The sequence below is a fragment of the Salvelinus fontinalis genome, chromosome 8 (genome assembly GCF_029448725.1).
Source record: "Salvelinus fontinalis isolate EN_2023a chromosome 8, ASM2944872v1, whole genome shotgun sequence".
NCBI lineage: Eukaryota > Metazoa > Chordata > Actinopteri > Salmoniformes > Salmonidae > Salvelinus > Salvelinus fontinalis.
In genome coordinates, this window is record NC_074672.1 from 16,490,788 (window position 1) to 16,501,954 (window position 11,167).

Genomic DNA, 11,167 nt, shown 5'->3' on the forward strand with positions numbered 1-11,167 from the left:
GGTCCACCACCCAAAGGACATCCAGCCAACTTGATACAACTGTGGGAAGCATTGGAGTCAACATGGGCCAGCATTCCTGTGGAACACTTTTGACACCTTGTAGAGTCCATGCCCTGACGAATTCAGGCTGTTCTAAAGGCAAAAAGGGGTGCAACTCAATATTAGGAAGTTGTTTCTTATGTTTTATACTCTCAGTGTATGTCAACAATCCTTCCTCCAAAGGACCCTTATATGTATTAAATGTTGTTTTTTGTTCTACTTTCGTGATGAATCACCCCTCTTGGTCTTTGCACAATTCAAATGAAATGTTATTTGTCACATGCGCCAAATACAACAGACAATAGACCTTACAGTGAAATACGTAAGTACAAGCCTTTAATCAACAATGCAGTTTTAAGAAAATACCTAAAAAAAAGTTTGAAATAAAAGTAACAAATGATTAAAGAATACATTAATTGCCTGTCCATTTCTCCATTTGCCCCATTAGGAGAGGTCAAACAGCATAAAGAACGGCTCCTCAAGCTCAGCCGACGACAGTGACCACAACACCACTCCTGATGGACAGGTGCTTCAGGTACATACTAGTACCCTGTCAAGGCCTTTCCCTGTCACAGGACCGCTGGATAGTACTTGGTGTGAGCACATGAACAGCAGTGTCTAACTATTTTACCTTGTTTAGAGTTTGTCACTAGGAAGTTCCTCACAGCTATATTCCATCTGAATACACTGACAATGTAGACATCTTGTCTCCATTTGTGAAACTGCTGTAACCTGTAACTATTTATCCCTGAACAGATTAATCCGGTACCAGACACTCATCCTCTTCTAGTGTTTGTGAACCCTAAAAGTGGAGGCAAGCAGGGAGAAAGGTGAGGCTACTCGTGAGCACTGCTACACAAATGGGAATTTATAGTATACTATGAAACCATGTCAATCTTCGTATTTTACAATGACAAGTTATATTTTATTTCAGAGTTCTGCGCAAATTTCAGTATTTGCTGAATCCACGGCAGGTGTATAACCTCTCCAATGGTGGACCTGGACCAGGGTAAGGTTTCCCATATGGATAACGGCATATGGTAGAGACCAGTATGAGAATGAAATGAAAAACGACTCTATTGTGATGCATCACTAATTGGACAACTAAGGTATATTTAGCTACTTTGAATCTAAAAAAATTACATTTAAGACGTTTACTTTTTGGGAGTGTGATTGTGTGTGAGCCTTAATATAATTTCATTACCAGAAACTTTCATGTTATCTTATTGTTTGAGTGCAACGGTTTTAGTTTAAAGCGAAAGCATGCATCAAAATTATAGAACAGCTCTGCTAACTTTTTTTAAAGTATGGTAGTGTTGATGATTCGTTACTAGAGAAATGAGACCAAGTCAATAGGCTGGACAGGGTGGAACAGTATTTAGTAAGACAGTTTTATTCAGTGTGAGGATATCTGGCAAATCGTGCCGCACGGCTCCTTCTGTCTGATTCGTATAGAATCGTCGGAAGAGAGACAGTTTAAGCAGTTGTACAGTTTTATATAGACAACAAGCAAAGCAGGTTGATCTGGAAGTCTGGCCTTCCGATTGGTCGATCTGGGTCTTGGGTAGTCCCGAACAGGCCTGGTGTCAACGTTCCATTGGTTCCTGAGATAGTTCTTTGTCTTGAGCTCCAACCTTGAGTTGTGTGTGTCTGTGGTTATCATGGGGGGGGGGGGGGGGGGGGGGGATTGAGTGTGTCTGTAGCTGGTGTCTTAATAAGTCCAGCATATGTCCAAGAGAAATGAGGAGTATGTGTATTTTGTATAAACGATGGCTTATGTTGAAATGTTGTTATTACTAGTTTCCAGTCTCTATTACAATTTCTTACAGTAGTCTAGTGGATTCTTTGAAACGTTCTTCAAACTTTTCACAGTAGAGGTCCTTTAAGTATTCAAACCACGAAAATTATAGTAAACTGATCAATTGACCTAAGTTTATATAAAAGTCAACTTATTACTGTGTAGGCCATTAGAATATTATATAAATTCATAAAATGTTATACAATTAAATGTTTTTAAAGTTTTTTTTTTTTTTTTTTTACCGTTATTTTACCAGGTAAATTGACTGAGAACACGTTCTCATTTGCAGCAACGACCTGGGGAATAGTTACAGGGGAGAGGAGGGGGATGAATGAGCCAATTGTAAACTGGGGATTATTAGGTGACCATGATGGTTTGAGGGCCAGAGGGCCAGATTGGGAATTTAGCCAGGACACCGGGGTTAACACCCCTACTCTTACGATAAGTGCCATGGGATCTTTAATGACCTCAGAGAGTCAGGACACCCGTTTAACGTCCCATCCGAAAGACGGCACCCTCACCCCTTTTAGGTGAATACTTTTATTTTAAAACTTCGGGGGGCTACAGAGGATTGGCCTAGCTAGCAACTTGCTATCTCATTCAAAGTTCAACATTGTGTGAATAAATACATTCCTCAACAAATTCGATGGATTTTGATCAAATTAGGCTCAGTCACAGGCTATAAATTATGCGAGGCAAGGCAGCTCTGCATGTTCAAAAGAAAGAAGACAAACACAGACGAAAAAATAATTTCAGCGAAAGAGAGTGTTGAGCAGGGAGGTAATGCGCCACGAAAATATCTTACTCATGGGAAATGGAGTGGTGAATGGCATCGAATTTGAGACAGTATTACATGGGAAATCAATGCAGTGGGGGGCGTGAGGCGAACAGTAAGCGACGTGAAGCATAGGTGGCGAGATGACCGGCTCAGAGCTAGAAAGAATAAAGGATTATTGAATAATGCTGTACTGCACTGTACTGCTGTAGGGCATGCAGTTATAGACGTTTTGAATTATCAGATACTATCACAGATTGAGGCTGAGCAGCAACAGGCAATCAATGTGAAGACCGTTAATGACATGATGCAGCGGCAGGTTGAACACAGGCAGAATAGGATGAATGTCCTGGAGAGAATAGCAACAGCTGTGGAGATGAGAAACGCTGGTCGCCCTCCTACCTCTCAACATAAATGAAACCTCTACAGTCTCCTGAAAACCAAGGCACATCTGTCTTCGGTGCGGACTTCAACAACTAGAATAAATTGGGAAAACAAGAGGTCATTCTCTGTACAGTAAATTCACTAAATTCACTGTTTTGATGTCTTAAAATGTGATGTGCTGTTGTAGGCATATGGTCTAGGCACTAATATCAATAAGGAGCTGAGAAAGATATCCAGGTCCCAAATTGAACAAAACTACAAAGATCACTGATCTTCCCAAAATGGTACTATGATAGATGTTTTTGTTCATTGAGTTATTTTACCTCAAATTTTGTCATCTTCTGTGATCTTGGTGTCTGATATAAACTTGGTGTTTTGCACATATAACCGTGATGTTAGTCATGGGTTATCTCAATGTTTTTGATGACTTTGTTAAGCATTTTCTATCAGATTTATTTACCTATCTTTTGTTTTAGTAGAGATGTTTAGAAATCACCCCAAAAATAAAAAATACAATTCCTCTCTTTGTTGACTTGAATGGCTTATATCTGTTTGAGATGCCATAACCATCAGTGAATGTTCTTTTAGGTCCGGTCCTGCACCCATAACATAATATTACATCTGTGTTTCAGGCTGTGCTTCTTCAGGAATCTGAAGGATTACAGGATCTTGGTTTGCGGAGGGGACGGCACTGTGGGCTGGATACTTGATGCCATAGGTGGGGTCAAGTACACAATGTTGGTAAACCATGTGGTATACATGCCGATACACTGAAGTTGATTTGTCTATGAGTACAAACTGAATTTCCTAACCAGAGACTCAAACATGTTACAGAAATGGCATCCCGTGTAGTAGACATGAGTAATATTGATCTCTCTCCCCTTCTGGTTCAATCAGACAAAGCCAATCTTCAAGTGCGGCCACCTGTGGCTGTATTACCCCTGGGCACAGGAAATGACCTCGCTCGTTGTCTTAGATGGGGAGGAGGTGAGCACAGGGTTGACCTTTTTTCACTAGACCTGTTGTGTGTTCACGGATCATATATCCAGTATTTGCTGTCCATAGTTCTACTATATGTGATGAAAGAATCACTGTCTCTTGGTGTTTCATCTTAGTTTTTTGTATGTTTTTGTACTTGTGTGTGGGACCGTTGGTAGCACAGAATTATCCCTTATAGTGTACCTCTGTGGTCTGTGTAGGTTATGATGGGACAGATCTGTGTCGGATCCTGAAGGAGATCGAGGTCAGCACCCCGGTGCTGATGGACCGCTGGAATGTACAGGTGATCCTAGAGGACCCCCAGGAGACAGGAGACCCTGTGCCTTATGAGATCATCAACAACTACTTCTCCATCGGAGTGGTGAGTTAGGAACAAGGGGAATTAACTTCTAGCCTGGTCCCAGATCAGTTTGTGCTGTCTTGACAACTCCTATGGCAATTTTCACATAGATGACAGCAACAAATGTGTGACCAGGCTACGTACTTACGGCACACACCAGAATGCTTTGTTATCAACTTTTCAGAACTTGTATGTTGACAGGACGCCTCTATTGCCCACCGTTTTCATACGATGAGAGAGAAACACCCCCAGAAATTCAACAGCAGGTAAACACATTTGAATAACCAGGCCAGAGTCCTATAGTACATGTGGGGACTAACCTTTTAGGGGTAGTCACCTTGTGCATGGTGTAAATGACCCTACGTTTATCCAAGAATGTTGTTCAATATTTCAGAATGAAGAACAAGTTGTGGTACTTTGAGTTTGCCACCTCAGAGACCATCTCTGCTTCATGCAAGAAACTGAATGAATGTCTTACAATTGAGGTGAGGATGGCAAACAAACAGCTGTGCATCAGCTCATAAACACAGTAGCTTTCTAAAAAAACATATATACTTTAACACATACCTCAACATAGTCTGCAAACAAGCACATATTTTTAGCGTGCAGAATTACATAAAGGTTGTGGTTAACACAGGTGACCTGATAGTTCTGCGATATGCCTTATGTTTATTTCATTATGGGATCTCATTAAGTTGCTCTGTCTGTGATGTTGTACGTCCCTCAGTGCTGCGGCACCCCATTAGACCTGAGTGGCCGTTCTATGGAGGGGATCGCTGTCCTCAACATTCCCAGCATGCACGGTGGATCCAACCTGTGGGGAGAAGCCAAGAAGAGTGAATGCAAGTGCTTGATGAATCCTCAGGAAATGCCTGTGGTTATTGTTGACCCTGAAGTCTTGAAAGTCAGTGGACAAGGTACAGCGATATCCCTTGGCTTTTACCAAGGGCTCAAGATTTCAAAATGTTAAAGGGTGTGTCTGGTAAATTATATTGTTAGGATATCATGTGAGATGTTAGTTCTCATGTCACAGCTGTTAAAAGATAAATGTTATTTTCATTGGAAGAGGCCCTTGACCCTGGATGGGTTGAGATGTATGTTTGAATCTTAACAGCTGGTCTCAGGCTGAAAAAGACTGCCTCTCTGTGTGAATTAAATGTTCAGTGTTTCCATCTTCCGTAACAGACGTCAGTGACCAGCGTTTGGAGGTGGTTGGCCTTGAAGGGGCCATGGAGATGGGACAGATATATACAGGACTCAAGAGCGCTATACGACTAGCAAAAACCTCCCAGATCACAATCAGGTGAGTGTTTGTGAGATGTGTACAGACTGGCTGAGATATACAAAAACATTCTATCCCCACTACTTATCTTGCTTATCTCTGTCCATCTCTCAGGACTAAGAAACCTTTACCGATGCAGATAGACGGAGAGCCCTGGATGCAGCCACCCTGTACGGTGAGTGCTAGGAAGCCAGATTGGCAAGCGGAGTTGAAAGCAGGTTCAGTTGCTAGAGACCATGGGACTTGATGCTAATAATATGTTGTTAATATAACATGGTGTTAAACATGGTCATTTGAGTAAAGCAACCTTTTTCTCATATTCCTTCTTTAGATTCACATCACACACAAGAACCAGGCCAGTATGCTGATGGCTCCCCAGGGCCGGTCCAGCTTCTTCAGCTCAAAGTAGTAGCCTGCTCCCTGGCTTCAAGCTGTAACATGGCTGGCCTGTATACACTTGCTTATTATTGTACATTTTGTTGCCCAGTGCAGTCAAATGTGATTTTCCTGTGTTTTATATATATTTCCTCTCTGAGGTTAGAGTAATATTGTGCAAATTATTATAATGTCCTTTTAGTGTAAGAGCTGTTTGAAGAGACTGCCTAACATTTCAGCCTGTTTTGCTGTGAAGGAGTTTTGGCCATGGTAGTAAATTAGCGAATAGACTGATTAGAAATAGTTCCAAACCTCTCTGTCAGTTTCAACAGATGTGGTAAAGAGGTCAATGGAAGTTGACCAAAACAAGGAAAATGCCATGGAAACGCGGTGGGGGGATCCCAAAGAATTTGCAAAATTAGCCTACATTTGCATTTATGCTATTGTTTGTATATTTCACACTATGTTTAGGTAGAAATAGGAGTATAATGCTTGTATAGATGTCAACCCCAATACATGTTAAATCAAATCATCTTCACCAATCAAGTCATCAATCAACTTCAATATAGTTGAAAACAACTTTGATTATCACCACCATTGGAGTAGTGGAAACGCGTTCTCTGAAGTGATGAATCACACTTCGCCATCTGGCAGTCCGACAGGCGAATCTGGGTTTGGCAGATGCCAGGAGAACTCGAACTGCCCGAATGTATAGTGCCAACTGTAAAGTTTGGTGGAGGAGGAATAATGGTCTGGGGCTGTTTTTCATGGTTCGGGCTAGGCCCCTTAGTTCCAGTGAAGGGAAATCTTAATACTACAGCATACAATGACATTCTAGACGATTCTGTGCTTCAAACTTTGTGGCAACAGTTTGGGAAAAGCCTTTTCCTGTTTCAGCATGACAATGCCTCCGTGCACAAAGCGAGGTCCATACAGAAATGGTTTGTTGAGATCGGTGTGGAAGAACTTCACTGGCCTGCACAGAGAGGCCTGACCTCAACCTCAACCTTTGGAATGAATTGGAATGTCGACTGCGAGCCAGGCTTAATCACCCAACCTCTCTAATGCTCTTGTGGTTGAATGGAAGCAAGTACCCACAGCAATGTTCCAACATAATAAAACATAATAATTTGATATATCGCCCAGCCCAAATTGTGGGCCTGTTAAAATGCATCAATCGTGACGGATTTGAAGAATATCCACTTTGTTAGATCAGATTTGTTGAATGTCCACCAATCCGGCATCCTCCTATCCCCCGTGGCCTGCGTTCCATTGACCTCTTTATCGCATCTATAACAGCTCGTTTTCAGGTTCCCCTCCCCACTCAGACCACTCCCAGACAGTCCTAGCAAAATACTTGCTTGAGAAATTGCCCTTTGCTTTGAAGTTATTTTTGACCATTTTAAGTGAAAACAGTCACAGTAAGGTACTTAATTGTTACGTAGAAATGATTAGATATTGAGATAAAAAAACAGCTACATTGGACCTTTTTAAATGACTGAAGCAACTTGGTTCGTCAAACAGTTGGTATGTACATATTTTAGAGATATGTTGACCAACATTTTTAGAAAGTTCAGCACGTATGTTTTGTTCTGCCAAAATGCAAGTCTATATTATGAAAGCCTTACAAACTACAGCTGTAGGATAGCTTAAATATATAACTGTGGACATCAAGTTAAGAACTTATAGTGTGCCTTGTGTAATAATTTAGCCAAATTCATCTAATGCGTTATCAAGGAGTAAAAAACTGTGCTATGATTCTGCTTGAAAACTTTGAGTGAAATGTTTATTTAGCAAGGTTTTTATTTTAACTGCATTTTCTAATTTGTTATTCTATTTTAGTAGGATCATTTTAAATGTGTGTGTGTACAGTACCAGTCAAAAGTTTGGACACCTACTCATTCAAGGGTTTTGCTTTATTTTTACTATTTTTTTACATTGTATAATAATAGTGAAGAGATCACAACTATGAAATAACACATATTGCTACTGTTATTTTACTGCTGCTCTAAGTTTTTATTTTTTACTTAACACTTATTTTTCTTAACTGCATTGTTGGTTAGGGGCTTGTAAGTAAGCATTTCACTGTAAAGACTCATTTGTTATATACAGATACAATTTTATTTTGATTTGAATCATGTAGTAACCAAAAAAGTGTTAAACAAATATTTTTTTGATTTTAGATTCTTCAAAGTAGCCACCCTTTGCCTTCATGACAGCTTTGCACACTCTTGGCATTCTCTCAACCAGCTTCACCTGCAATGCTTTTCCAACAGTCTTGAAGGAGTTTCCACATATACTGAGCACTTGTTGGCTGCTTTTCCTTTTCCCGGTCCAATTCATCCCAAACCATCTCAATTGGTTTGAGGTTGGGTGGTTGTGGCCAGGTCATCTGATGCAGCACTCCATCACTCTCCTTCTTGGTTAAATATTACTTACATAGCCTGGAGGTGTGTTGGGTCATTGTCCTGTTGAAAAACAAATGATAGTCCCACTAAGCGCAAACCAGATGGGATGGCATATCGCTGCAGAATGCTGTGGTAGCCATGCTGGTTAAGTGTGCTTTGAAGTCTAAATAAATCACAGACAGTGTCACCAGCAAAGCACCCCCACACCACCACGCCGCCTCCTCAATGGATGATCTCTGCATGTGTGGTTCCCACCATGGAGGAGGAAGTGTGGGGGTGCATTGCTGGTGACACTGTTGTTGATTTATTTAGAATTGAAGGCAAACTTAACCAGCATGGCTACCGCAGCAATACGCCATCCGATCTGGTTTGCACTTAGTGGGACTATCATTTGATTTTCAAAAGGACAATGACCCAACACACCTCCAGGCTGTGTAAGGGCTATTTGAACAAGAAGGAGAGTGATGGAGTGCTGCATCAGATGACCAGGCCTCCACAATCACTCAACTCAAATTAGATGGTTTGGGATGAGTTGGACTGCAGAGTGAAGGAAAAGCAGCCAACAACTGCTCTGCATATGTGGGAACTCCTTCAAGACTGTTGGATAAGCATTCCAGGTTAAGCTGGTAGAGATAATGCCAAGCGTGTGCTAAACTGTCAAGGCAAAGGGTGGCTACTTTGAAGAATCTAGAATATATTTTGATTTGTTTAACACTTTTTGGTTACTACATAATTCCACGTGTTATTTAATAGTTTTCACTATTATTCTTCGCTATTATTCGACAATGTAGAAAATAGTAAAAAACAAAGAAACCCTTGAATGAGTAGGTGTGTACAAACTTTTGACGTGTGTGTGTGTGTGTGTGTGTGAGTGAACTGAGCAAAAAATGAAACGTCCCTTTTTCAGGATCCTGTCTTTTAAAGATAATTTGTAAAATCCAAATAACTTCACAGGTCTTCATTGTAAAGGGTTTAAACACTGTTTCCCATGCTTTTTCAATGACCCATAAACAATTAATGGACATGCACCTGTGGAACGGTCGTTAAGACACTAACGGCTCACAGACGGTAGGCAATTAAGGTCACAGTTATGAAAACTTAGGACACTAAAGAGGCCTTTATACTGACTCTGAAAAACACCAAAAGAAAGATGCCCATGGTCCCTGCTCATCTGTGAATGTGCCTTAGGCATGCTGCAAGGAGGCATGAGGACTGCAGATGTGGCCAGGGCAAAAAATTGCCATGTCCGTACTGTGAGACGCCTAAGACAGCGCTACAGGGAGACAGGATGGACAGCTGATCATCCTCGCAGTGGCAGACTACGTGTAACAACACCTGCACAGGATTGGTACATCCGAACATCACACCTGCAGGACAGGTACAGGATGGCAACAACTGCCCGAGTTATACCAGGAACGCACAATCCCTCCATCAGTGCTCAGACTGTCCGCAATAGGCTGAGAGAGGCTGGACTGAGCGCTTGTAGGCCTGTTGTAAGGCAGGTCCTCACCAGACATCAACAATGTCGCCTATGGGCACAAACCCACCATCGCTGGACCAGACAGGACTGGCAAAAAGTGCTCTTCACTGACAAGTCACAGTTTTGTCTCACCAGGGGTGATGGTCGGATTTGCATTTATCGTCGAAGGAACGAGCGAGGCCTGTACTCTGCAGCGGGATCGATTTGGAGGTGGAGGGTCCGTCATGGTCTGGGGTGGTATGTCACAGCATCATTGGAATGAGCTTGTTGTCATTGCAGGCAATCTCAATGCTGTGCGTTACAGGGAAGACATCCTCCTCCCTCATGTGGTACCCTTCCTGCAGGCTCATCCTGACATGACCCTCCAGCATGACAATGCCACCAGCCATACTGCTTGTTCTGTGTGTGATTTCCTGCTGTCTTCTGCCATGGCCAGTGAAGAACCCGGATCTCAATCCCATTGAGCACGTCTGGGACTTGTTGGATCGGATCGGAGGGTGAGGGCTAGGGCCATTCCCTCCAGAAATGTCCGGGAACTTGCAGGTGCCTTGGTGGAAGAGTGGGGTAACATCTCACAGCAAATCTGGTTCAGTCCATGAGGATGAGATGCACTGCAGTACTTAATGCAGCTTGTGGCCACACCAGATACTGACTTTTGATTTTGACCCCCCCCCCCCCCCCCCCCCTTTGTTCAGGGACACATTATTCAATTTCTGTTTGTCACATGTCTGTGGGACTTGTTCAGTTTATGTCTGTTGAATCTCGTTATGTTCATACAAATATTTACACGTTAAGTTTGCTGAAAATAAACGCAGTTGACAGTGAGAGGACGTTTCTTTTCTTGCTAAGTGTGTGTGTGTGTGTGTGTGTGTAAATATATGGTCATTGAAAGTCTAGAATTTTCTAGGATGTATTAAGCTATGAAATATTTAGAATTGCAATGCATAAAGCTTGTGGTAATATACCCACAAGTCGTAATTAATGCAGATTTTATTTGAAATGATAATGCACTCATTAGTGCTTCTGTATGTAAGCAGGAATCCCTTTGCCCCATTGTCCCAAGGCCAAACCACATTTCATTGTTTTAAAAGCAGACCTTAAATGTCCTTTTTAAATAAGCTTTTAGTTTTAATATATTGAGTGACCGTTTGGATTGAAAACAAATTGTTTACTTCTCTCTCAATGCAAGGCCTCAGTTTATCTTATTGAATATATCTAATTGGAGGTTAGCCATATCTTAAATCCTGAGAATGTTAAAAAATATTTCAATAAACCATCGTGACATGA

At 41.6% G+C, this 11,167-nt stretch overlaps 1 protein-coding gene across 1 annotated transcript in view; it reads left to right on the plus strand.

Annotated features, from left to right (window-relative positions):
• Positions 1-11,167, plus strand: part of LOC129860709 (diacylglycerol kinase alpha-like) — a 34,054-nt gene extending 22,887 nt beyond the window's left edge. The window contains exons 13-24 of the mRNA XM_055931389.1: positions 488-574; positions 796-869; positions 974-1,048; positions 3,629-3,714; positions 3,894-3,983; positions 4,196-4,356; positions 4,537-4,601; positions 4,730-4,820; positions 5,063-5,252; positions 5,521-5,638; positions 5,732-5,792; positions 5,949-11,167. Coding sequence (XP_055787364.1) covers positions 488-574; positions 796-869; positions 974-1,048; positions 3,629-3,714; positions 3,894-3,983; positions 4,196-4,356; positions 4,537-4,601; positions 4,730-4,820; positions 5,063-5,252; positions 5,521-5,638; positions 5,732-5,792; positions 5,949-6,026 — 1,176 coding nt within the window. The 3' untranslated portion in view covers positions 6,027-11,167. The remainder of the gene's footprint in view (positions 1-487; positions 575-795; positions 870-973; positions 1,049-3,628; positions 3,715-3,893; positions 3,984-4,195; positions 4,357-4,536; positions 4,602-4,729; positions 4,821-5,062; positions 5,253-5,520; positions 5,639-5,731; positions 5,793-5,948) is intronic.